A 27,812-nucleotide genomic window follows, 5' to 3' on the forward strand; every position below is an offset into this window, starting at 1 on the left:
AAGATTAATGGTGTATCGGATGATGCTATCAGATTGAGGGCTTTCCCATTCGCTCTCAAAGGAAGAGCCAAACCGTGGTTACATTCTTTGCCCAAGGCCTCCATCACGACCTGGAATGAGATGGTCGAAGTTTTTCTTGCTATATACTTTCCTCTGGCGAAGTCAACCAAGCTTCACAATGAGATTTTGTCATTTGTACAGATGGAGTTGGAGTCATTGTTTGAGATATGGGAGAGCTTCAAGGATCATCTGCGGAGGTGCCCACAGCACAGATTTCCTGAATGGATGATTATTCAGACTTTCTACAATGGGTTGAATCCGAGTACAAGGCAATTGTTAGATGCCGCCGCAGGAGGTACAATGCGGAGTAAAACCCCGAAAGAAGCCTGACAGTTAGTGGAAGACATGGTCATGAATAGTTATCAGTGGAATGCACGCGAAAGGAAAAAGGCGCTCGGGCTCCATGAAATAAATGTAGTAACTTCATTGGCGGCTCAAGTGGAATCATTGAGTAAGATGTTAGATCTTCCAACATCGAATAGAGTGGCAGCCGTGACTACTTGCACCGGGTGTGGTGGAGGACATGCTTCCTCCCTATTGCCCGATTTCCATTGGTGATACATCTTCAGTTGAGAAGGTTGATTTTGTGGGTAATGCAATGAGGAACCAAGGGAATAAATATAGCAACACCTATAATCCGGGTTGTAAGAGTCATCCCAATTTCTCTTGGAGCAACCAAGGTCCACAAAAGGCCTTGGCATCACCGGGTTTCCAACTACAACAAGCCCCAAACATGGAGAACCGAGTTTCAGGTCTGGAGACCCGAATGAATGATTTGGAAAAGGCCTTGACTAGGTTTGTGCAATCATTGGATACAAGGTTTCAATAAGTCGAGGCTACACTTCGCAATCACACCGCTTCTTTGCACAATCTTGAAAATCAAGTGGGACAAATTGTGAAGTCTCTATTGGAGAGACCATAAGAGAGCTTGCCGAGTAATATCGAGAGCGATCCTAGAGAGCATGTGAAGGTGATCACATTGAGAAGTGGTCGTGAGGTTGAAGGTAGGCTTCCGAGTGAGAAGCTTAATGAACATACACCCGAGGTCATAGAGGTCGAGAAGGGAACAACCAAAGAGAAAGAGGTGTGATAAATGTCTAAAAGTATGTATTTCACATGTATTTGTTTTATATCATTCTTTACAGTATTTGTTAAATCGATGGCCTTTTTGGTCTAAATTGGGTTATTTTTACATTTCAGGCCTAGTACAGGCCCTGGGGATTTGGTGAAGCGATTGGTGATGAATTCGGCATCGAAACGTCTTCTCCGAGCTGGGGATTACTGTAGCACTCCATTGTAGCAGAGAGTACTGCAGTGGTTTTACTGTAACAGTTACTGTAGCTCATCGCGGGCTTCTCAGCAGAAAACTGGATATCCCGAGGGGGCGGCATACGGCCGATATACTGACCCATTTATCCATCGGGATCTGCCCATTTATAAGGCCTTGATGGGCATCTTTTGCGGGATCTTCTTGATTCTTCAACTTCCTTGGGCAAGGACGGGTAGGGTTTTGAACACCACTTCCACACCACTTGAAGCCGAGCTTGAGGAGTGCAAAAAGGGAGTAAATTCGAGCATTTCTCTGTGGGGAGAGCAAGAACGAGGAGGATCTACTTCTCGGGGCTACATTGTTAGGAGGTTGAAGACAACGGTAAGCCACCCCTCCAAGTGGCGTCTTCGAAAGGTTTTCTCCGGGGATTCTTGCGTCATTCGGCCTTGAAAATTTTAGGGAGTGTTCCTCATGTTTATTTTGGTTGTTTGCAGGGATTATTTGGTTTCTTTGTTGAACATGAACAACTAAACCCCTAGGTCACCGGATGAAGGTGGACCTTGGGGATGAACTTGTGATGTTTTGGATTATTTGAGTAGTTTATGCATGTTTGGCTTGTTGTGATCCTTGTTTGGTGTTCTTGATTGTTTTGGTACATTTGATTAAGTGATTTATCAAATTCTTGGTAGCACTTTGTAGCGTGATCATTGCTTTAGTGCTAAACTCCACCAAACTAGGAAGGATTTATTGTATAAATACACCTTGACCATCGGGTATTTGTACCCCTCTATTCCTAGGGTTGAAAACTGCTTGTGTTTCTACCTTAACTTCTGAAAACCTCCATTCTCCTTGCAACCGTGTGGGAAGTGGGACGGAAGGAATTCCGCACTCAACACTTGCGCAGGGTTAGGGGTTAATTGCCGTGACCATCGGGTTGACCTAGATTTTGGTTTTCTCGGTCCAAGTAGCCACGTGGTTAACTATTCAACTTCTTACTCACTTAAGTAACCCCCTTTGGGAATCCGCATCTGTGACCGTTTTCCAACCTTGAGCATCTCTCGTATTTTGATTGTTTTGTACTTCTTTAGAATTTCTCGCGCTTTTCATTTTCCTTTCTTTTCTTCTTTTCTCTTAACTTGGAACCGGTGAGCTAAACAACAAGTAAGAAGTGAGTAAAGTAGCTCCTCATGCCCCTTGGGAATATGACCCACTCGTGCGTGCGCGAGTGGTTTATTACTTGACGACCCTGTGCTCTTGCACGTGTTCACACTTTGTGTCGATCAAGTTTTTGGCGCCGTTGCCGAGATACAATTACTGAGAAATATTTGGAAAGCTTTACACTTGTTGATTTAGCCTTTTCTTTTTCTTTTGTTTTCACTCATTTGTGTTGTTTTTGCGTTGTTCTTGTTTTTGGTTGATAACCTTTTGTAATTAGTACATCTTTGTATTTCTTACATATCTTTTTACTTTAATCATGTGTATAGCTAACAACTATTTTACTACACCCTACCTGCAGTATCCATCCCCTCTCTACTCAGATGAACCAGTCCAGGGGGACAGCATGGACTTCAATGATAATCAATGGAAGGAAGGCTTTTGTGAGGACTCACTTATGCAATTTGTTCAGAATCAAGGGGCTCAATCGATCTTCAACAATTATCTTGAATCAAAATGGGGAAAATGGGCAGATGATGTTCTCTCATCCAGTAGTCAGCCCAATTATATTCATGAAGAACTAGACAATGGGCCGGAGAAACCACCCGAGTTAACCTATTCAATTAATGAGGCGGTCATTCAGTCAACACTCAAAAGCATAGAAGAGGTGAACTATGCCCTGAGAGATGATTTGAATACAATTGAAGCAGAACTTCAAGCGAAGGAATATAGCTTGAGCAGTGATAGTGACTTAGAAGAAATGGAGGAGATTGAGGAACATGATTTTAAAAATTATGGAAGGGTAAAGTCGTCAATTGAAGAACCATCAGAGCTAGAATTGAAACATCTCCCTGAGCACTTAGAATATGCCTTCCTGGGGGAAGAATTAACACTACCTGTTATCATTGCTTTGGACTTAACAAGGGAACAGAAGGATCTGCTCTTGAGCGTGCTGAGAAGGCACAAAAAGGCAATTGCATGGAAGATCTCTGACATTAGAGGAATCAACGCATCTTTTGTACTCACAAAATACTCATGGAGGATAATCACAAACCCACTGCAATTCCCCAACGAAGACTCAACACCAACATGAAGGAGGTCGTGAAGAAGGAAGTCATAAATTTGCTTGATGCGGGTATTATTTACCCGATCTTTGATAGTGCTTGGGTGAGCCCAGTACAAGTTGTGCCAAAGAAAGGGGGGGATGATGGTCATCACTAATGAAAAAAATGACCTTATTCCTACAAGAACAATCACATGTTGGAGAGTCTGTATTGACTATAGGAAACTCAATGATGCTCAGGGAAGGATCATTTTCCTTTACTGTTCATTGACCATATGCTTGACAGACTTGCGGGACATTCTTATTACTGTTTCTTGGATGGACTTTTGGGATATCTTCATATTCCTATCGCCCCAGAAGACCAAGAGAAGACTACTTTCACTTGCCCTTAAGGGACATTTGCGTATCGTCGAATGCCCTTTGTGCTTTGTAATGCACCGGCTACATTCCAAAGATGCATGCTTGCAATATTCGAGAATATGGTGGAAGATATTATGGAGGTGTTTATGGATGATTTCTCGGTCTTCGGAGATTCATTCGAGTTATGCCTTAAAAATCTTGAGCGAGTCTTAAAAAGATGTGAGGAGACTAATTTGGTTCTTAGTTGGGAGAAATGGCAATTTATGGTTAAGGAGGGCATCATACTCAGTCATAAGATTTCAAGGAAAGGAATTGAAGTAGACAGAGCAAAAATTTCCACCATTGAGAAATTACCTTCCCCAAGTTCAATAAAGGCAATCCGAAGCTTTTTGGGACATGCAGTGTTTTATAGAAGGTTTATCAAAGACTTTTCTGCAATTGCCCGACCATTGACAAAACTCTTGGAAAAAGATGCTCGTTTTGAGTTTAATGATGGTTGCATGAATGCCTTCCTTTGTTTGAAGAAGAAACTTATTGAAGGAGTAATTGTGGTTTCTCCGGATTGGAATTTACCTTTTGAGGTGATGTGTGATGCAAGTGACTATGCAGTGGGTGCAGTATTAGGACAAAGACAGGATAAACACTTGCATCCTATCTATTATGCAAGTAAGACTTTGAATGATGCATTGGAGAACTACACTACCACAGAGAAAGAGTTGCTAGCGGTGGTCTTTGCTTTTGATAAATTTCAGTCATATTTGGTGCTATCCAAGGTAATTGTTTATACTGATAACTCTGCACTCAAATACCTGTTGAATAAGTCAGAGGCCAAACCTCGATTGATCCATTGGGTGCTTCTACTATAAGAGTTCAATTTATAGATAAGAGATAAAAAGGTGGCAGAAAACTTGGCTGCTGATCATTTATCACGCCTTGAAGGGCTTAATGATGAGGAGTTGAAGAGAGAAGGGATAATTGACACATTTCTTGCGGAACAACTATGTAGCATTCAAATAGTGACAGAGGATGAGACTCCGTGGTATGCTGAAATTACCAATTATCTTGCAACAAAGATCGTACCCAAGTGGCTTACTCATCAATAGAAGAAAAAAATCTTCGCCGATTTGAAGCACTACATATGGGAAGACCCCTATTTGTTTAGAGTTTGTGCTGATCACATTGTCAGGAGATGTGTTTCAGTGAAAGAAGAACAGGATATTCTGCTGCATTGTCACTCGGGCCCGACTGGGGGGCATTACAGTGGAAGTAGAGTGGCTAAGAAAGCTCTTGATGCAGGGTTTTACTGGCCCACAATTTTTCAAGATGCTCAAACGATGGTGCAGCATTGTGATAGGTGCCTAAGAGCCGGTAATATCTCAAAAAGAGATGAAATGCCGCAATCATGGAATCAGGCTTGTGAGATATTTGATGTTTGGGGGATAGACTTCATGGGACCGTTTCCTAGTTCGCCTTGTAATAAATTCATCCTTGTAGCAGTGGATTATGTCTCCAAATGGGTGGAGGCATAAGCACTTCCATCTTGCAATGCGAGGGTCATGGTGAAATTCCTCAAGAAATTGTTCTCGCGATTTGGCACTCCAAGAGCAATCATTAGTGACTGGGGTACTCATTTCTGCAACTCCAAACTCGAAAAAGTGTTGAAACGATATGGAGTAACACATACAATCTCAACTGCTTACCACACTTAAACAAGTGTTCAAGTCGAGGTATCTAATAGGGAATTGAAGAGAATCAAAGAGAAAATGACAAGTCATCATAGGAAGGATTGGGCACATCAACTTGATGATGCACTATGGGCATATAGAACGGCATTTAAGACACCTATTGGATCAACTCCGTATAGGTTGGTCTATGGGAAAGCTTGTCACTTGCCCGTCGAATTAGAGCACAAGGCTTATTGGGCTATAAAGCAACTAAACTTTGATTCTCATATAATCGGCCACAAGAGAAAATTCTAGTTAAATGAGTTGGATGAATGGCGAGCCATTTGGTATGATAGCTCAGTGCATTACAAAGAGAAGACAAAGGAATACCATGACAGACACATAAATCAAGCTAAGCATTTCCAAGTTGGAGATTAAGTGCTTCTCTTCAATTCAGGACTAAGGCTTTTCCCAGGAAAATTGAAGTCAAGGTGGTATGGGCCATATACAATATCACAGGTATTTCCTCATGGTGCCGTGGAAATTTGTCCCCCAAAAAAAGGTGCATTTAAAGTCAATGGCTATAGGTTGAAACATTATTTTCCAAGTGGCAACACATCCCAAAGGTTCAAGGTAACTTCCCTCCATTTGTTCCACCAGATCGTTTGAGGTAATACACATCAAGCTAATGACGTTAAACAAGTGCTTCTTGGGAGGCAGCCCAAGTTCATTTCATTTCTCATATTCTTTTTCTCGTTTGTGTTTGTGTGTTTAACTTGTGTTTTTAGTGTGGTTTGGTTATAGTTGTGTTTTCATCATTTTTCTTAGTCCATTAGCCTTTGTATTCTCTTATTTGTCATGTGGTCTTTGAGTAATTCTTGTTTTTGATGCAATCTTGATGATGTTTTGAGTGTTTTATCGATGTTTCCGGCTTTATTTTTCAAGGTTTTAATCATAAACGAAGTGTGCAACGCGTGGAGAATCGATGTGCGTCAGGAAAATCCAGAGGACCATCCTTGCGGCCGCAAGGATGCCCCTTGGGACTCATCCATAGAGTCTTCAGGACCATCCTTGTGGCCGCAAGGATGCCCCTAAAAACTACCCGAGTGAGGGCTTTATAAGTGGGGTTTTGAGGCTGTTAGTATTCATTCTTCTTCCCCATTCTTCTAACCTTTTCTCCCTCATTTCTCCACCGTTTTTCTTCATTTTTTTTCCTCTAGTTTACTCTTCTCCTCCTCTTTTTCGTTTTAGTGACATAAAATCTGTGTTTTAGCAAGCTTTTGGCCGGATCTAACCATTAACTTCACTCATCTTACTCTAGGTTGAAGGTTTGGTCTCTCACTCAACACTTTGAGCTCTTCATGCTTTTGTGGGTGGAATTTCTTGGTCAAGTAGTTTTCCTTGATTTGTAAAATTTTTTGCTACTTTTACAAGCAAAGTTCTTGAAAACGTTTTTCCGAAATTACTGTAGCACTGGGAATTTTCTTGAATTTTTTCATTCTTTTGGTGCCTACTTTGCTTGTAACCTAGTTGGATGATCTCCACTTTGCTTGTGCAGGATGACCATCAAGAGATTTTCTTCGAAGAGGGCTAGGAGGGAACCTTCTCCTCCCGTGCAAGACCCAAGGTTTTCTAAAGAAGAACATAAAACACGTTATGCACTCCTATCACGCAAGGTGTTCGGCACGGTTAGAAAAATCGATTGGGAAGCTTTGAGCACATTGGGATTAGATGGCATGGTGTTGGAGCTCATTTCACATGATAGTTGTGACAAATTATTTTCAATTGAAGAAGTCACATTCAAGGAACTTAGCTTGGAAGTCCTTAGCTCCATCGAGATTGTGAAGGAATACCCATTCACTCATCAATCTAACCACATCACTTTCCGAGCTTTTGGGAAGCAACGTCGTGTTTCTGAGGATGATATTGGTGTGTATTTGGGGTTATATATGGAAGCTTACCTAAGATCATCCACTTTCAAGCAATCTGTTGATGAAGTCCCACAGTTAAAGGCGAATGCATCTTATTGGAGTTCCATCTCGGCTAGCTCTCGCACGCGAAAGGCCTCCTAACTAACCAATCCTGCTCACCGGTATATTCATGCTCTTCTGACTAGGAGTATTGGGGGCAGAACTGATTCTACTTTGGTAGTGACGCGCCACGATCTGATTATGCTGTATAGCATCCTTGAGCGTCGACCTATCCATATGGGACACTTAGGGGCAGAGACTCTTTCCATCAAGGCAAGTTTGTTCATTTGGGAGCTATCTTCGCGGGACCTTACATTACTCGACTCATCCGCGGCATGGGATTGATTGAGCACACTAGAAGCATGACTATGGTGGGATCTATTGCCCCCTTAGGGATTCTGACCCTTGTCTCCATCGGGATTGTTGAGAAGAGGGGAAGTATTTATCGCCTTGCCTAGCAGCAAGGATCATGCTCACAGGACCCCGGCACTTCACGTGACACAGAGACTGAGTCAGAGTCTGACCGGGATGATAGAGAGGGTTGACCATCTTTGGCGGCCAGGTTTGAGTTATTTCACACTGAGGTCCAGTAGTGGTTCTAGTGCCTTGAGAGTGGACAGAGGGAGATCATCACGGCACAATAGCGAATTGAGAACAACTTAGCTGAACTCCTGACCATTGCTCGCAGCTCATCTTCATCGACCTCTGTTGCCACTACTTGTGCTGCATCCTCATTTCCTCCAGCCTCTTAGACTCGTGACATACCTTTGTTTATGTTGTATCTGTTTTTCTTTTCAGTTTTGTTCGTTGTGTGTTATTCAGACTTGTACTTTTGAGTTAGTTAGGGTCTTTCCCCTACTATGCTCCTCTTTTATTTATGTTGGAGCTCTCTTTCTCATATTTTATTTCCATTTCCTCTTTAAAAATTGTGAATGATGATAAGCTCCTTGTTCTTTTCAGGGTTATTGATTCTGGGGAGCTTGCACTTATCTCCCTCATTGTTTGGCTTGCCCCTGATCCATGGGGAATAACTAGGAATCACACCATGGAGTCAGGGAAGTTTCTTCAATCCAATTCTTTGTTTATTGTTTTGCATTTTCCCACTCTTCTCTGCTGACTTAGGTACATTGAGGGTAATGTACGACTTTAGGTGTGGGGATGGTTTCTTTTACTTGTAGTGTTTTTGTACTTATGCATACTTACTACCTATGATAGCTATGATTTTATTGTTAAGAACTTCCTAGCTTGGTAGAATGATAGTTGTGACCTAGACACTGCATGTGCTTGAATGTAGTTCTATTTCATCTTTAGTGAACCTATATACTTGTTCACGATTACTTTCACCTTGTACGCTCCAACCAACCCATCATAATGACTTTGGCATTAATTTGCTAAATTTTATCTTCAATGCACTTTTAAGAGCTTTTGGGTTCCTTTATTGTTTTCTCTAGCTTAAAGTGAACTATTGTAGAAAGTCTATATAAGGGACATGAGATACAGTTTGTACAGGTAAAAAAAACATAGAGAAAAAAAAATTGAGTCTATGACAGTATTCCTCTGCTAGTATAGCATGAATGCATCTATGTAGACTGTGTTCGAGTACGTTGGGTGGCTCTTGTGCCTAATCAGCATGTGCATCTTTTAGAAAGATTGTAAAAATTTTTGTGCAGTCTACGTTAGTCGGACGCAAAAAAAAAATGAAAAAAGGATTGTGTGTATGTTTGTATATATGTGTGAAAGAAATAAGGTATCTCTTTTGTTCCCTTGAAGCTTGCTGCGTAGTCATTTGAAAGTGAGAGTTTTATCCAGGAACCAGAGGACTCTTAATAGAGTATTGAGGGTGCCTTTAGCATCTTAATGTCATTATCATTATGTGTGGGGTGAATAGGCATCCTGGTGTAATCCAGGGTGTGGAGGTCAAGGTGGGACTTAACACACACTCACAGGAGCACTTTAGATAAGATAGAGCTATTATTACTTCACTATTCATTGAACAACTTACATCTTGATTTCTGTCCATTCATGCTTGTGGAGTTCTTTACTTTTGAGATTGATGTGGCACTTTTAGCCGTTTATCTTCATTCCCTTAGTTCTTCATGTTTGTTTGCTTGGGGAAAAGCAAACTCTTAGGTGTAGGGATGTTTGATAAATGTCTAAAAGTATGTTTTTCGCATGTATTTGTTTTGTATTATTCTTTACAATATCTGTTGAATCGATGGACTTTTTGCTCTAAATTGGGTTATTTTTACATTTCAGACCTAGTAGAAGCCCTGGGACTTGGCGACGCGATTTGGCGATGAATTAAGCACTGTAGTAGGGTTACTGTAGCCGTTTCACTGTAGCAATTACTGTAGCTCAACGCGGGCTTCTCAGCAGAAAACTAGATATCCCGAGGGGATGGCATACAGCCGATATACTGACCCATTTATCCATCGGGATCTGGCCATTTATAAGGCCTTGATGGGCATCTTTTGGGGGATTTTCTTCTTGATTCTTCATCTTCCTTGGGCAAGGACGGCTAGGATTTTGAACACCACTTCCACACCACTTGAACCCAAGCTTGAGGAGTGCAAAAAGGGAGAAAATTCGAGCATTTCTCTGCGAGGAGAGTAAGAACGAGGAGGATCTACTTCTACGGGCTACATTGTTAGGAGGTTGAAGACAACGGTAAGCCACCCCTCCAAGTGGCGTCTTCGAAAGGTTTTCTCCGGGGATTCTTGCGTCATTCGTCCATCACCATTTGAGGGAGTGTTCCTCATGTTTATTTTGGTTGTTTGTATGGATTATTTGGTTTCTTTGTTGAACATGAACAACTAAACCCCTAGGTCACCGGATGAAGGTGAACCTTGGGGGTGAACTTGTGATGTTTTGGATTATTTGAGTAGTTTATGCTTGTTTGGCTTGTTGTGATCCTTGATTGGTGTTCTTGATTGTTTTGGTACATTTGATTGAGTGATGTATCAAATTCTTGGTAGCACTTTGTAGCATGATCATTGCTTAAGTGCTAGACTCCACCAAACTAGGAAGGGTTTATTGCATAAATACGCTGTGACCATCGGGTATTTGTACCACTCCATTCCTAGGGTTGAAAACTACTTGTGTTTCTACCCTAACTTCTGAAAACCGCCATTCTCCTTGCAACCGTGTAGGAAGTTGGGCGGAAAAAATTCCGCCCTCAACAATTGCACCGGGTTAGGGGTCAATTGCCGTGACCATCGGGTTGACCTAGGTTTTGGTTTTCTCGGTCCAACTAGCCACTTGCTTAACTACTCAATTTCTTACTCACTTAAGTAACCCTCCTCAGGAATCCGCATCCGTGACCATTTTCCAACCTTGAGCATCTCCCATGTTTTGATTGTTTTATACTTCTTTAGAATTTATCGCGCTTTTCATTTTGCTTTCTTTTCTTCTTTTCTCTTACCTTGGAATCGGTGAGCTAAACAACAAGTAAGAAGTGAGTAAAGTAGCTCCTCAGACCCCTTGGAAATACGACCGTGCGCTTGCAGGTGTTCACATTTTGTGTCGATCAAGGTGGCACCCCCACCTTTCAAGCCAAGAATTCCTTATCCCTCTAGATTGAAGAATGACAAAGGGGATGAACAATACAAGAAGTTCTTGAGTTTGTTCAAAAAATGACTTATCAATATTCCTTTTGTTATGGCATTGGCTCAAATGCCTAAGTATGCAAAATTGTTGAAGGGCTTGTTAACTAACAAGAGGAAGTTGGAGGAGAGTGCTTCAGTGATCTTAGAGGCTTCTTGCTCGGCGGTGTTGCAAAAGAATATGCCGAACAAGAAGAAAGACTAGGGAAGCTTCATCATTCCATGTAACATTGGTAATTTGGGTGAAGAAATGGCATTGGCGGACTCAGGGGCCAGTATCAACGTCATGCCATACACCTTCTTTCAGAAGCTAGGCTTGGGAGAGCCTAGACCGACCCGGATGACTTTGCAATTGGCGGACCGAACGGTTAGACATCCGAGGGCATCATTGAAAATGTGCTTATCAAGGTGAACAAGTACATTTTTCCGGTTGACTTTGTAGTGTTGGATGTTGATCAAGATGCGGATGTACCTTTGATACTTAGGAGGCCGTTCTTGCGCACTTCTAAGGCATTAATTGACATGGACGGCGGGAAGCTGACACTGATGGTTGGAGATGATAAGCTCACATACCGCTTCGTAGAAGCCATGCGGTATTCACTCCGTTTCGATGATACTTTGTATTTTCTAGACACTACTAATAAGATTATTGATGAATACATGCAGGAAATGTTCAACCCACATCCATACGAGGGTTTGTTTGACCAAGAGGTGAACAATGAAGAAGTAATGATGCTTGGTCCAACAGAAGATGCACCATCTACTCCGAGGATCATGATGAAGGTGCTCCGGAAGATGAAGAAGGCTAGGAGACGCCACCAACAATGCTCCAATGTTGTTGGAGATGGGAGTAAACAGAACAAATTGGATGAACCTTTGCTAGGTGGTCCCAAGCATGATAATCTACCCTCTATCTTCAAGAGACTTTGCTCATCATGCTTTCAAGTTATGGGTAAGAAAGCAATCTTCATCTATGAACCCCCGTGATGTAAGACAAGATACGTCAAGCTTAGTGACGTTAAACAAGCGCTTCTTGGGAGGCAACCCAAGTGTTTACTGTTTTCTTAGTTGAGTAGTTTAGTGTTTGCATGAATAAAGTGTTGAGTGTTGGTGTCTTGGTTTTTAGATGCTTTTACCATGTTTTATTTTGGGTTTTTAAAGTCATCATGTGTTTTCATGTGGATTTGATGAAGTTTTGGTTGCTTGAGATTGTTTCTCATGTTTTTCGATGGTTTAGTTTGCATAATAGGGCAGGCTCTGAGTGTGTAAACATGTTTAGGAATTTTCTGCAGAGCCTGCAAAGTTTTTAAGGCATCTAGAGAAAATGCATGAGCATGTGAAATTTTCACACGCCCATGGATTTGTACTACGAGATCATCAAGAGAAGACACAGGGGCATGGACTCGCCCCTGACAAGATCCCCTTGCTTATATCCCCCAAGTGCACGGGTTTGTCGAAGTAATAATCTCGGGTGAGCGGGGTCGAATCCACAGGAAGTACGGAATGAAAATACTTAATTTGGTTCTTAGCTATGTGGAAGATCAATAGTGATTAGTGTGAAATTGATTCAATTCTCAATAATAAAAGAAACAAGTGAGAGAGCAAGAATAAAGAAAAGGGTAAGGCAATCGATAAAGATGGGGTACTCGGATGATGCTTCACCTAGGAAGATCATTTCAAGTGCAAGAACTCTCTATTATGCAATGGAGAGTCGTGGAAATCCTTACATACATAGTCCCAAATCTAAGCACAACTATTTTTGTTCTTTCTTTTTTTAAGAATTAACAAAAGAAATAACTATAACTAGTCCCTTTTACATCAAACTTAAGTTTCCAAAAGAGATTAAAGATTGAGTAGTGCAACAAGTGTCAATCGAGGAAAAATTCCTAGAAATTCAAGCAAAAACTAGAGCATGAGAACATTCAATGTTAAAAACTCTCTTAAGCTCAAGAATACATTCATTGCAACTAAGGTGAACCGCCATTGGCAATGTGAGCATGTATATCAATCAAAACTATTATAAAAGATACGTGCACTATGAAACTGCCCCCCACACTTAAGTTGTAGATTGTCCCCAATGTACACATACAAGCTCACACATAATGTATATCAATCAAGAACAAATATGGGAGAAACAATTAAAACAATACTCCCCTAACTCCTAGTGTTGCATTTGATGGAGCTAAATCTTTGGGAGTAATGATCCAATGAGTTGTAAAGCTCACACGGCTAGGTGCCGAAGCACCTTGGTCGTGTCCATGACAAGTTCTTAATTACCATGTTGACAAGACCATCTACACTTATACACGAGGGAGTTCAGTGAAGCTCAATAAAATAAAAACAACTCGAGTATATAAAAGATAAAGCAATGAATACAACTCGAAGCAACAAAATGAAAATAAACTCAGAAGGAAAGTCCTTTCTGAGTATACAAGTCCGAAATTAAATGTAGAAGTAAAAAAATGAAAAGCAAAATCAAGTGTCGATGTTAATAGGTCTCTGCTCTACTGTTGATGCTGGTGCTAGATCAAAGGGTGCCGTGGAGGTGGTGATGGTGATGCTAGAGGGGTTGGAGGTCTGCCAATCAGTAACTGATGTAACACATCGAAACGGGCTACCATCTTGGTATACTATGCTAACTGTATCGCCCGAATCTCGATAATCTCAGACTATAATACACTCACAGTTCTCTCGAGCTTCTCAATATGATCATAGGCTCCTTAAAGGGTACTCAGGCACCCTGAGGTCTTAATTACCGTCGGTGTGGAATCCCTCGCTGCATATCCTCCGCCCTTAGTGCTTTTAGTGGTGGATGTGGCCAAAATATAAATTCCAGGACCATGTCTACGCACTAATCCCATAATTTTGAGAGTATCGAGTCCAAGTGGAGAAGGAATAACTGTCTCGTCAGTATCCCGAATGGCATCCATGAGGCCCATCCGGCGAATAAGTCTAGTGATGTAGGGAACACCAAATAATACTCCCACTTTCCCATGCTTGCCCTGCTGTCACAGAAAGTCAGCCACAACGTGCCCCGTGTGAATCGGCACGGTCCGAACTATGGAATACAAATAAAGAAACCCTGTGTCATCTTCTTGGCCATACACAGATCTTCTTAGGATGGCGAATAAATACCTGTAGCTCAGCCAGGATAAACATGTGGCTTTGAACACTCCTGGTTCATACTACCCCTGTCCGCACAAAGCTTGGTAAGCTTGCGCTTGGGCCAAGGTGCTAGGGTAATCTGTCGGCAAGTGTCCATACTCCTCGGTACCTGTTATGTCTCGTCATACAAGCCCATACAAACTGAAAACTCAGTGAAACTTATAGTAAAATGATGTCCAAACACTCTGAGCTGTATGACATCTCTCCCATATGGCTGTCCGAACTCAAAAGATGCCAGTACTTCCAGTGTCAATGTGCGAATAACTTGCTCTCGTATCGACAATAGTCTCCTCCAACTTCCCACATCCATCAGTGCGTCAATCTCCCTAGCCAACTCATCACCTCGCTGGACCTCACTCAGCACACTCAGGTCGTAAAATCAGTATTGTCCAAAAATAAGTCTTGATAGCCACTCGAATCGAGCATGATGCTCGGGGTTCGAGAATTCAATATGCGCCAATTGAGGTAAAGTCTCTCGAGGGCGCTTATCCTCTTCCTTCTTTGAGCGTGGCGCCATACCTGCGAAAATGATGAAGAAAATGATTAAAGAAGCTAAAAAAAAATAATCATACTGCAGAATTCCGCACGGGCTTGTGGAAATTACCCACGCCCATGTGGATCTGCGGGGCGTGAAAACCGCATAGTTGCACATCAATTCTCCAAAAATACAACTTAAAAACACGGTTAAACGTTCTCTAAACATGCATAAACCATTATAAAGTTAAAATTGGTGCAACTCAAGATTTTTAATCCACTAAAAACACGAAATTGCGAATAGAAGAGAGATTAAAAGATTTACCAATGAAATGGGTATGAAAACTTCGACTTCGGCGTGAAAATTGACTAGGAATCCCTCTAAAATAGTGGTCAGAGGTCGGAAAATTGATCAAGAGTGATTTTCAAGTGTCTGGAAGGGTAATGGATGAAAATTTCAACGAGATTTTTAAAGGAAAATCGCGCCTCTTGGAATTCTGCACAACCGCACGGACGTGCGGAAATTACCCATACCAGTGCGCCTCCACAGGAAAGAGCCAAAGGGCAAACGCATGCCCCTATGTGCTCTCGGGAAAACACTCCTTATGTCTCTGAATGCAACCGCACGGGCGTGCGAAAAATAACCATGGCCGACCCACAGGAGTAGCAGCACGTCCCTGTGGCTTCTTTGTCAAACCGAGAGAATCATCTAAGTGTTTCACACACACGTGCAGAAATTACGCACGACCGTGGACTTTTATCGGACTAACTCACAGGGATGGATGCATGCCCTTGTGACTTCTCGGGATAGAGAGAGATCTTCTGCAGAGATCCACAAGAGCGTGAGAAAAATGCCCACGCCCGTGTATTTGTCATAGGTTCACCCACAGGGGCTGATAAGTGCTTGTGCGATATGAATGCGAAGCGTTCATTCCTTATGTTGAGCATTACTTTTCTTAGGTTTTTACAATAATATGTGTGTTTTTATGTTACTTTTATGCAGGTAGGGTTGTGAGGCCGAGTATGAAGGAAATAGGCCAATGTGGATCATAATGCACTTATTTTGGAGGAGATCTTGCTAAGGTTCAAACGCGAAGACATAGGTCAGGTGTGAGATGCTAGAGTGTGTGCCAACCTTCTCGTATTCAAGTGAGCACATTAATTTGGAGGGGCACAAACGCAGTCACACCCGAGCATTCTGACTTATGCATATAAGAACAAGAGATCCACCAACACGTACATCATTGAAGAAGCAAGTGATTCACGACGTAAACGTGTGCCCGTTTGCGTTACCCTAATGAAAGTATGGAATTCGGGAGTATTTTTTGCCAGAGTACTGTTCACAACCGGCCGAGAAATCAGAGAAACAGAGAATCCACACGGGAGTGTGGAAATTATCCACGCCCGTGTGGAAATTCCACAGGGGCGTGTGACATCATACACGCCGGTGTAGTCGCCCGATTCCAGCCCTATTTAAAGCCGATTTCAGCCCCGATTTCAGTATTCTTTTCTCCATCTTTTCCCCAACTTGTGAGAGGGTTTCGGCTAGGGTTTCGAGGGGTATTGGCCAAGGTTTTGGAGAGGTTCTACGGCTCCGACATCATGATTCCATTAGGAAGAAGGTTGGTAGGGGAGCTTCGATCGAGGCGTATCCTATACCGGACGAAGGAATCCTTGGACGACTAGTAGAAGACTTTCCACAAGACCATCGACATGACCATCGAGGAGGTTTCTTTATGGATTCATTGCTTTTACGTTCATTTTCTTTGATTGTATGTAGCTCCATGGAGAGCTAAACCCCTAGTGGGTACTTTGGTGATTGTGAACCCTACGATGTACACGTTTCATTGAACTTCTTTATTATGCTTTCAATAAATTGATGTTTATTGTGAGTTCCAACCTTGAATGCTTGATTGTATGAACATTTCCCCTAGAGTGACACTAGGGTTGAGAGTTCTTATTGGTAACCTTGTGAGTGAGTGACACACCACCAGCGTTAGACAAAGCTAGGTTGGAGAGGGTTGAGAGGGTGGGTCGAGAGGTACAGGAGCGTCCCCTTTCCCCTCCGACGTGATAGATTCTACCTCCGTTCCTTGAGTTCTTTGCGGCCATAATAGAGTGAATGGTCTAAGGGATGAACCTCCGCTGGGGCCTAGTTGCGCGTGCAATGGAGTGAAGCGTTGAGGGGATCTTAGTATCTAGGGCTTAATTGTGGCTAGGGACCTTCCACCTGGACCAAAGTGTTAGGTCTATAATTAGGAAGCGGTTTATCACTTGGAATCCCTAGAGCTCATTGCAACTTTATTCGAGTGCGAGGTTGAGCGATTATTTAATCTCTCCTCCGGGACATGAATAGAGTTAGGCATAGTTGTTATGCCCTAATGAGAGAAAAAGCTATCTCATAGTATGAGTGAAAGCTACCACTCCGGTAGAAATAGCTACCAACTCGAAAGTGTGAAAGCCACCTTAGCGGCCGCTTTGGAAAGGGCTACCTTAGAGGATGTGTGAAGCTACTACCATCTTTGAAATTTTTGTTACTTTTTGTAGATAAATAAGTCCCTTATACTTTGAACTTTGAGGAGTATACCTTGGGTTGACTTGAGTGAGTTCACATAGTTACAGGATATCTGGTCTGTTATCCTTTTGGATTCAAGTTTTTAGCTAGAGCATTGATTTTTTTCATATTTAGTGTTGAAATTTCCCTTACTTGTATAATGCTCTCTTTGTATGCTTTGGTGATCCTAAGGCAAAGCACTTCCAATATTTCCTTTGTCTATGCTTTAATGTTTTAGTTTTTGCTTTAGGATAAGCAAATGCTCAAGTGTGGGGGAGTTTGATAAATGCTTGTGTGATAAGAATGCGAGGTGTTCTTTTCTTACGATAAGCATTACTTTTATCGAGTTTTAATGCTAATATGTATACATTTATGTTAGTTTCATGCATATAGGGTTGTGAAGATGAATGTCAGAGAAAGAAGCCAATGTAGCTCATGAATGCATCATTTGGTGGAAATCTTTAGAAGGTTCAAACGCGAAGACATAAGTTAGTTCATGATGCGAGAATGTACGCCAATCTCCTTGTATTCAAGTTAGCACAACGATTTGGAGGGGCACAAGGGTAGTCACATTCAAGCATTCCAACTTGTGCATGGATAGCAAGATGTCCACCAATGTGTCCGTTTTTTGGAGAAGCAAAGCGATCTACGGCGTAAACGTATGCCCGTTTATGTTACCTCGATGAAATCATGGATTCGGGGGTATTCTGGGACGGTAATGTAGCAAAATACTGTAGCAAACAATGTAGCAGGTATTGTTCGCAGCCAGCCAAAGAAGGAGTAAAACAGAGAATCCACATGGGCGTGTGGAAATTCCACACGGGCGTGTGGAAGTTCACACGCCCGTGCGAAAAATCCATAAGGGCGCCCACATGGGCATGTGGATTCCTGATTACAGCCCTATTTAAAGCTGATTTCAGCCCCGCTTTGAGGATTCTTTTCTCTATCTTTTCTCCAACTTGAGAGAGGTTGTGGCTAGGGTTTTGAGATGTATTGGCTAGGGATTTGGAGAGGTTCTACGGCTCTGACATCGCGCTCCATTTGGAAGAAGGTTAGTAGGAGAGCTTTCGTCGGCACCGATCTGCCAAGGTGTATCCTAGGCCAGACAAAGGGACCTTTGGACAAGTAGAGGACTCTCCACAAGACAATCGCCATGACTAACGAGGGGGTTTTCTATGGATTCTTTGCTTTTACATTTGATTTCATTGATTGTAATTAGCTCCATGGAGAGCTAAATCCCCTAGTGGGTACTTGGATATTTGTGAACCCTAGGATGTATTTGTTTCATTGAACCTTTTTATTATGCTTTCAATTAATTGATGTTTTATTTGAGTTCCAATCTTGTATGCTTGATTGTGTGAATACTCTCTTAGAGTGACACTAGGGTTAAGAGTTCTTGTTGGTAACTCTTGTGACTGAGTGACACACCACGAGAGTTAGACAAAGCTAGATTGGAGAGAGTTGAGAGGGTGAGTCGAGAGGTAGCAGAGGGTCCCTTTTCCCCTCCATTGTAATTTATTCTACCTCCATTTTCTCGAGCTCTTTGCTGTTATAGTAGAGTCAATGGCTAAGGGATGGCCTTCGGCTAGGGCTTAGTTGCAGGGGCAACGGAGTGAAGTGTTAAAGTGATTTTAGGAAGATATCTACATCTAGGGCTTAGTTGTAGGGGCAACGGAGCTCTTTGTGGCTAGGGATCTTCCACCTGGACCAAAGGGTTAGGTCTACATCTAGGAAGAGGATTTATCACTTGCAATCTAAAGAACTCATTCCGATTCTATACTAGTGCGAGGTTGAGAGGTTATTCAATTTCTCCTCCGGGACATGTATAAAGATAGGTATGGTTGACCTTAGATTTGGACCATGTATTTAAGGATCTCCACGACTCATTAATGCATTAGTTAGAAAGCATAATAGAGGGTTTTTACACTTGAAATAATTATTCTAGGCAGAACAATATCCGTTTACCCCACTTATATCGATTGCCTTACCTCCCTTTACTTGCACTCTTTCTCTTCTTTCTTTTACTTTTGTTACATTACATTTTGTCACACAAATCACTATTCATTTTTCATTTAGTTAAGAAACAATTGAAGTGTTTTTATTCCCTACTCTCTGTGGATACGATACCCACTCATCTGGGATTTATTACTTCGACAAACCCGTGCACTTGCGGGACATACTCAAGGGGCGTTGTCATTTACCTCAACTCATTTAACTCGGGTTAGGAACATTTAGTAAGTCTTGCACTTCATGTCTAAATCTTAGGGTGATCATTGCCCGGGTATCTCATCTTTATTGATTGAGATCTCCCTTGTTTTCTACTTTACCTTGCTTGCTTGTGATTTTCTTATTCTTGCAATTAAGTTCATTTATCACAATCTTCATTTTGACTAGATAACTGAGAAGTGGTTACTACTAATACTTTCGTTCCTTTTAGATTCGACTACCCATCTCATCTGGTATTTTATTACTTCGACATAGGTTCACTTGTGGTACACACGTGTAATTTGGTCATGTCAACCACCATCATATCCTCTTCCTCTACCTTTGAAACCTCTACATCTTTCTCTATTGAAGTCAGTTGGCCAATTTTCACACTCTTGAGGACCACCACTGCTTATAGATGCCTCCCCCTTCACATAGAGAACCTTGTATGTTTGTTGATCCACAAATCTATCAAATATTGCTTCATAAGCTTGCAGAATGCCACTCAGCTCATCTAAAGACAATTGATCAACATCTCTAGCTTCTTTCATAGAAGTAATCATATGATCATATTTGGGAGTTAAACTTCTCGTCACTTTTGAACCAACTTCCTTCTCTTCTAAGTCATAGCCAAGCCCATTAATTTTGTTCACAAGAATAATAATTCTTGACACATATTGTTGAACTCTTTCACCTTCTCTCATTTGTAAAACTTCAAATTTTTATCTATGCGTTTATCTTCTAACAGAGATAATTCGAGAGGATCCATGATCCTAAGTTTGAATGTGCTCCCATGCTTCTTTTGAACTTGTGAATATCACAGTACGATAAAAAATACTATCTTCCACAGATTGTTAAATGAGATATAAAGCTTTAGCGTCATCATTACAACTACTCCCCATAGATTTTGAGATCTAAAAAGGGTTTTTATTTTTTGCAATCCATCTATCCTAATTTTCTCATTTAAAAAAAGGTAAAGAAGACTGAACTATATTAGGATTGGAGATTGAGCCAGAAGCCATACCCTTTTCAAGCTCCTTCACAAAAACTAACTCCAACACCAAGCTCCTCACACCAAAGCTTTGATACCAGTGTATACTTTCATCATATGAAGAACTAGAAAGTTTAGGTATCAATCTGATACAAACACCACAAGAAAGCATAACTAGAGAAGAAACACAAACTAATAAAACACCTGCAGTCAATGCTTCCCTTTATCACTAGAAAAACACACACACATTCAAACATTACTAAGCAAAGGAATATATATCTAAAGTAGAACATACCACACTACCCTCTACTTAACACAAAGCATCCATCAACTTGCCTCGAACTTAAACCACAATTTATGATCCAACCATCCACATCTTCTTACTTTCTCTCAAACAAAACATCCAAATATAACTTTAGTAACCAAAATAGTACAACTTCATTCTTTCAATAACACTGACTCTGCAGATCTTCAATCAATCAACAATGGCACACCTAGGCTATGCTAATACCTTTCTTAACCCTATTAGCATATAATCCCATATGAGGTTCAAGTTCGAATCTCTTCTCAAATTAACTTCCTATGATTGCATTAAATTATCAATGAATCTCCCAAATAGAATTAATTCTCAATGAATCTCCCAAATAGAATTAATACTACCACTAATTAATCCTATAATTGGAAGTAGTTCAATGTCTAATCTCTATGCATGCAGATAATCCCCTTCATCAATAGTAGATCTCGATGTGAGAGAATTTCTCAATCTCAATTGTAATAATTAAGCATGACCTAAATCTATCTCTATGATTAACTCATGGTATCAATGATTACATAGATAAATCAACACAACGATCTCTAACAATTATGAAAAAAATATTCGATTAAAAATCCATCCTAGGATTAATCATTCGTAATACCTTAGGATTTTTTGGCCACTAGTCCTAAGTTTATTCATGGTACATACCAAGAAAAATGAAATAACTAAAGTAAACACAATGCTCTTTGTTTCTTGAATCCTCTCCCAATCCTCATTTTATCTTAGTGATCTTGTCATCTTAGATCTTTCCTTCAGCGACTCCCTTAAGCTCTCAATTCATGCCTCCAAGGGTCTCAAAGAAATGCTTTATTGTAATCCTAACCCTAGCCCAAGATAAGGTGAAAAGCTCCCAAAATAATCACAATTTAGCCTTTTATACATGAGACAATCAATCCTAGACATGGGTTAACAATGAGATGTGTGAGGCATGTATTTTGTCATGGAGAGAGCTGATTTAAAGCCCAGATAATTTTTATGGGGACCCACATGGCCTCCACAAGGTCCTTCTTCTACGACATATATATAGGGTGCATGAAGAATGTATGGTTCATAGCATTTTCTTTTAATTTTCAGCCTTCATTGAATATTCAGAACAAATATGGACACCACCTCAGCATAGGATGTGTATAACTGTTGTGAATGGCTAGAAACTTGCCCTCTCTGTCGTATGTACCCATCAGAAATTCTGAGTCAGTAGTCCATCGCCACGTCATTGAGCACACTTGGTGTGTCCATATCATCTCAAGGTTAATGAGTTAGCTAAAAAATAGTCACATTGTCACTTTCCTTTTTTCTTCTTCCTAGGGTTTGGTCTTTGGAGAGATTCATCTTTTCAAATCCATCAAGGATGTTTGTTCATGTTTTTGATGACTCTAATGACCCGACGATGCATCCCTTGTCCAAGGATGAATTGACAAAATGGCATCCAGAACAGAGGTCATACTATTTACTGGTATAGAGTTATTAGAGATGGATACACAACTAGTAACTTCAAGCCTCCCATGAATTCTAGCTATGTCAAGGATTATGAGTTTTTTGTCATTTTTTTATGAATTATTGCCTACATTAAACTTTCATAAATGCATCGTGGCACATTTTGAGGTATTATTTGGTTCTTGTCTTTAATGTTTGTTTTGAGAGAGATTGGGTAACAAGGATGTTAGATTAGTGCAGGGTAACAAGATTACAGTACATCAATCTTGAGTGATTGTTAGACTACAACACATTTTGATGTATTATTTAGATGTCACTTTTAGATGGAGCACAAGGATGTTTGTTTTGAGGTATTTCTTCATTGAATTTAGATCAATGCAGGGTAACAAGGATGTTAGACTAGTGCAAGATCAATGGTCTATATGAACAAAGATGAGAATTATCTCACAAGATTACAGTACATCAATCTCTGATGTCACTTTTAGATGGAGCAACAGGTGAATAGATTGTTCCTCAATTTCTTCTTATTTAATGGCATTGCAGGTGTTTGGAGGATCAAGGCATTAGAGGAAATTGGAGGATGGCTTGAGACCACCATGGTTGAAGACATTGCCGTTAGAGCTCTTCTCAAAGGTCGGAAGTTTGTCTTCCTCAATGCCTCGAATGAATAAAGAAAAACGGAAAAATATTGATGTGGTCGCTTTTTTTAACCCGATTCATTAACCATCAAATAACGTGTACACGCCAAGTGTGCTCAATGATGTGGCTATGGGCTGGTTTTTCTGATGGCCACTTAAGACGGAGAGGGTCAGAATATCTCGAGTGATTGTCTAGTAAAAAAAATATAATAGTTGGGTGACCATTTTTGATTCATTTCTAAGTTGGGTGATCAAGTGATAATAGAGCAAATTTTAGTGACATACTAGAAAAATTTACCCCCACGCAACCACTTTAGAATATCTAAATAAATAGTTTTCAAAATATAAACACATAGTATATTCTAAACAATTGCCAATGAACCCGTGTATAGTGATATCTACAAAATTAATTACAATACCACAAACCAATTCTATTACATATTATGCTTTATGCTAATGGCCTCTTCATCTATTGGCATTAGACACATTGTGTAAGGTATTCATTTTAGGGATGAGTTTAAACAAAAATTCATTTAAGATGAGAACACAGTGTATGAGATATTAACTCCACGGTTATTCACGTTCCCGACATCTTTTAAACCCGGAGCTTTTATCGATCTGTATGTCAAAATAATAATAATAACGATAATAATAACAATAAATAAATAAATAAATAAATAAAAAGAATAATTACACTATACGTTCACGCTTAACCATACAAAAAAATTTCTTCAAGTGAGAATAATTGGCTCTTGAGCAAACATTGCTTGAAACTCTAAGACAATTGGTTAGGGATAGCAACCCCATATTTTTCAAATAATATTCCCCGTAACAAAGCACTATTACTTATCAATCAAACAAGGTTTCGATATATATACTAAATAATAGGCAAATTTCATAGAAATTATATAACAAATAAATAACTCATGGGATAAGTAATTTTTTTCTCATAAAATTTTGGGAGGGGAGGTGAAGTACTAAAAACCATTATTAAAGATAAATCTCTTATGGCGGGTGTTTTTTTCCTTTTCTTTTTGTATATTCTTGATGAATTGTCGGCAAATGCATAGATTGTTATAAGTAATACAGTGGTACCCCGTGAGGGGTAGGGTTATCGAACCACAGGGATTGGACTCATAGTACTAGTTGATCTTCTAATGTCTAGCCAGATCACTGATTCATTGTAAAGATGATAACTAAATAATCTAATAGGAGGAAGGATGACGAGTAAGGGCCCCGGAAATGAACTAGGTGAGAGACACGGAGATAGAGCAATGCCCCAAACTAATCCCTTTGAGAAATGTCTATAGACTTGCTTCTCATATCTACTAGGTACATCCGAAGATCCTTGTAGGTGCTCAAAAGCAATGTCGCATCGATGGCTATCAAATATGCCAAGTTTCGCAAGTGGAACTACGGGCTTCATACAAATCAAGTTTTGAAACTATACTAGGTAATCACTACTACGCTAATCTACACACACCAAGGTTTATATAAGCATCTACGCAAATCAAGCACACCAAGTTATGCAAACACATGAATAAACACAAGAAAGCAATAGAACTCCGTAGACGTTAAAAACAAGTAGTCAACATAACACATAAACATCCAAGTTCATAGATCCGGGGCACTGGAGAATGGTTAGCCCCTTATGGATTTACAAATTAATATAAGTCTAAGGTAAAGAAAAGAAATAGAAGTGACAAAAGACTCCCCTCTTTGCCATGTAAACTACTTCGATGGTGATTCGATGAACTCCCGCCAGCTAAACTCCACTCCACTTGCTCTCTTTTATCATAGATTTACTCTAGCCTTAGAAATTTGTTGGGGAAGACCTTGGCAGCCACCCCCTAAGAAGAAAAGAAAAGGATCCATGCAAATGACGTAGATCAAGGCTTAAGGTGCTTTTTAGGATGAGCACTGATAAGTGCTTATGTATAAGCATACGAAGTATTCTTTTTTTACAATGAGCATCACTTTTTATCAGATTTTTATCACTTATTCATGTATATTTGTGATCTTTTTGTGCATGTAGGGTTGTGGAGACAAAGTTGGATCAAAAGAAAGCAAAAAGTATATTATGGACATGATTGTGATAAAGTTCTTGGATCGAACGAAAGTGAAAAACACAAGTTATGCTCAAGGACATGTGGGTGTGTGCCAACCTCCATTGTGCTCAAGAGAATATACAAAGTGGAGGGGCATAAAGGCAGTCACACTCATTTTTTGACCAGTGCAACATAGCAAAAGCTCTGTACTATTCATAGCAAAACCACTGTACCATTTACTATTCACAACTCACAGAAAATTGATTTCTTGAAATCCACACAGATGTGTGGAAATTCCACACACCCGTGTGGATGCCTTATTCTAGCCCCTATAAATACCGCATTTTGAGAAGTCTTTAGCAATCTATTTCGAATAATTTGCCCATCTTTGGAGGCGCTCGCAACTAGGGTTTTGAGAGGCTTTGCCTAGGTTTTCGCAGATGGTTCTACTGACCTTTGACATCACATTCCTTTGGAAGAGAGCTATTGGGGGAGCATTAGTCAGCGTCAATTCAGCCAGTTGTGCCCTAGGCTTGACGAGGGAACCCTTGGAGAAGATGAGGCAACACCACAAGACCATCGATCACGGACTACGAGGGGATTTACTTATGGATTACATGCTTTAACATTTAATTTTTTTATTGATTGTATCTTGCTCTATGGAGAGCTAAACCCCTAGTAGGTGCTTGGACTTGTAAAAAGCTAAGATGATGTTGTTTCATTGACTCTTATTATGTTTCTTTAATTGATTTTCTAATCGAGTTTCAACCTTGAATGCTTGTTGAATTGATTTTTCCTTACAGTGACACTAAGGTTGAGAATTGACAATGCCCTTGCATGTGACCCGCAAGTGCATGGGTTTGTTGAAGTAATAAATCTGAAGTGAGTGGGGTATCATATCCACAAGGAGTAGGGAATAAAAATACTAAAACTGCTACTTAACCAAGCGAAGATGAATAATGATTGTGTTGATAAAGTGTAATGTAAGTAGAAACAAAAGAAACAACAATGAGAGGCCAATGTAAGTGAAAGTAAACGCAATTGATAGAAGTGGGGTACTTAGACAATGCTCCCCTAGGACTAATGTTTCAAGTGCAAGACCTACTATTATGCTTCCTAGCTAATGCTTAATGAGTCATAGAAATCCTAAAGCACACGATCCCAAACCTAAGGTTAATAGTGACTAACTCTACACTATGTCTCGGCGGAGATATCATTCAATCACAACACCTCACACTATGCAAAGTTGCATGGAGTTCTAGGGATTCCAAGTGATAAACCTTATTCCTATGTGTAGATCTAACCCTTTGGTCCTGGCGAAAGATCCTTAGTCACAATTAAGCCCCAGATACTAAAGTCACTTCAACGCTTCACTCTATTGCTCGTGCAACTAAGCCCAGTGGAGTTCATCCTTTAGTTCTTCACTCTGTTGTAATCGCAACGAACTCTAGAAAATGAAGGTAGGATAAATCACCCAGGAGGGGAAAGAGAATGCTTTGCTACTCCTCAACTCACCCTCTTAACCCTCTCCAATCTTGCTTTGTATAACCCTCATGGCGTGTCACCCATCTACAAAGGTTAGCAAGATGAATTTTCAACCCTAGTGTAACTCAATGGGAGAAATCATTCAACAAGCATTCAAGATTGAAACTCAATTAAAAACATCAATTAAGGAAGATATAATAAAGGGTCAAAGAAACATTAACAAAATCCAAGTACCCACTATGGGGTTTAGCACTCCATGAAGAAAGATACAATCAATAATGAAATCAAAAAGTAAAAAAACAAATAATCCATAGGAAAACCCCTCGGTATTCATGTCGATAGTCTTGTAGAGTAGCCTTATCTTCTCCAAAGGTCCCCTTGTCCGGCCTAGGGCGCACCTCACTGGATCGATGCCAACGAAAGCTCCCCCAATAACCTTCTTCCAAGTAAAGTGCGGTGTTGAATCCGTAGAACCAGTCCAAAGACTTGCGAAAGCCTCTCAAAAACCCTTGCCGATGGCCTCTCAAAAAGATGGAGAAAAAGTTAGAGAGAAGGGTAAAAGATTCCTCCAAAAAAATCAGCTGAATCACGGCTTAAATAGGGATGGAATCGGGCATCCACATGCCCTTGTGGATTTTTCACACGGGCCTGTGTAATTTCCACACGCCCGTGTGGATTCTCTAGAAACCAGATATTTGCCCGTACTGTGCAATGAATCGCTACAGTGTATTGCTATAATGATTTTCTACATTACCTGATATAGTATTCTGGTAAAACACTCCCAATTCCACACTTTTCATCGAGGCAACAAAAACGGGCACAGGTTTATGCCGTAGATCACAACTCTTCTTCAATCAAATGCCTTATTGGTGAAGATCTTGTTATCAATACACAAGTCGGGATACATAAATGTGATCGCCTTCGTGACCCTCCAACTCATTGTAATGGCTTGAATACATGGAGGTTGGCACACATTCACGTATCTTAGAGCCCCACTTGTGTCTTCGCATTTGTTCCTTCCAAGATTCAACCAAATAGTGCTTTTCACGATCTACTTTTTGGCTTCTTTTTCCTACATGCCCAAAAAGAACACAAATACACATGTATTAGCGTTTAAAACCCCGATAAAAAGTAATGCTCATCTCAAGGAAAGAACACTTCGCATTCTTAACACACAAGCACTTATCAACAATCTATATTTGCAATCCTTGTGAATGAGTGACACTTCATTAGGATTAGATAAAAAAAGGTTGGAGAGGGTCGAGATGATGAATCGAGAGGTAGCGAAAACGTTCCTTTTTCCCTTCCGATGTGGTGTATCCTACCTCCACATTCTAAGAGATCTTTTTGCGATTATG

General features: G+C 40.5%; 1 protein-coding gene and 1 non-coding gene across 2 annotated transcripts; both read right to left on the reverse strand.

Moving 5' to 3' along the window:
• Nucleotides 1–168: 168 nt before the first annotated feature.
• Nucleotides 169–275, reverse strand: LOC120269854. Its single transcript, XR_005539485.1, has one exon. It is a non-coding gene; the product is annotated as a small nucleolar RNA R71 (small nucleolar RNA).
• Nucleotides 276–19,853: 19,578 nt separating this feature from the next.
• Nucleotides 19,854–20,246, reverse strand: LOC120268528. The gene has a single exon (XM_039275887.1). It carries the CDS (start codon nucleotides 20,244–20,246, stop codon nucleotides 19,854–19,856), a length of 393 nt encoding a protein of 130 aa, XP_039131821.1.
• Between the last annotated feature and the right edge of the window lie 7,566 nt (nucleotides 20,247–27,812).

This window comes from Dioscorea cayenensis, chromosome 9 (genome assembly GCF_009730915.1).
Source record: "Dioscorea cayenensis subsp. rotundata cultivar TDr96_F1 chromosome 9, TDr96_F1_v2_PseudoChromosome.rev07_lg8_w22 25.fasta, whole genome shotgun sequence".
In the NCBI taxonomy this organism is placed as follows: domain Eukaryota; kingdom Viridiplantae; phylum Streptophyta; class Magnoliopsida; order Dioscoreales; family Dioscoreaceae; genus Dioscorea; species Dioscorea cayenensis.

What these genes read in the sequence shown, in the direction of transcription:
- LOC120268528 (XM_039275887.1), bottom strand. Translation starts at nt 20,246, where the DNA reads ATGAGAGAAGGTGAAAGAGTTCAACAATATGTGTCAAGAATTATTATT.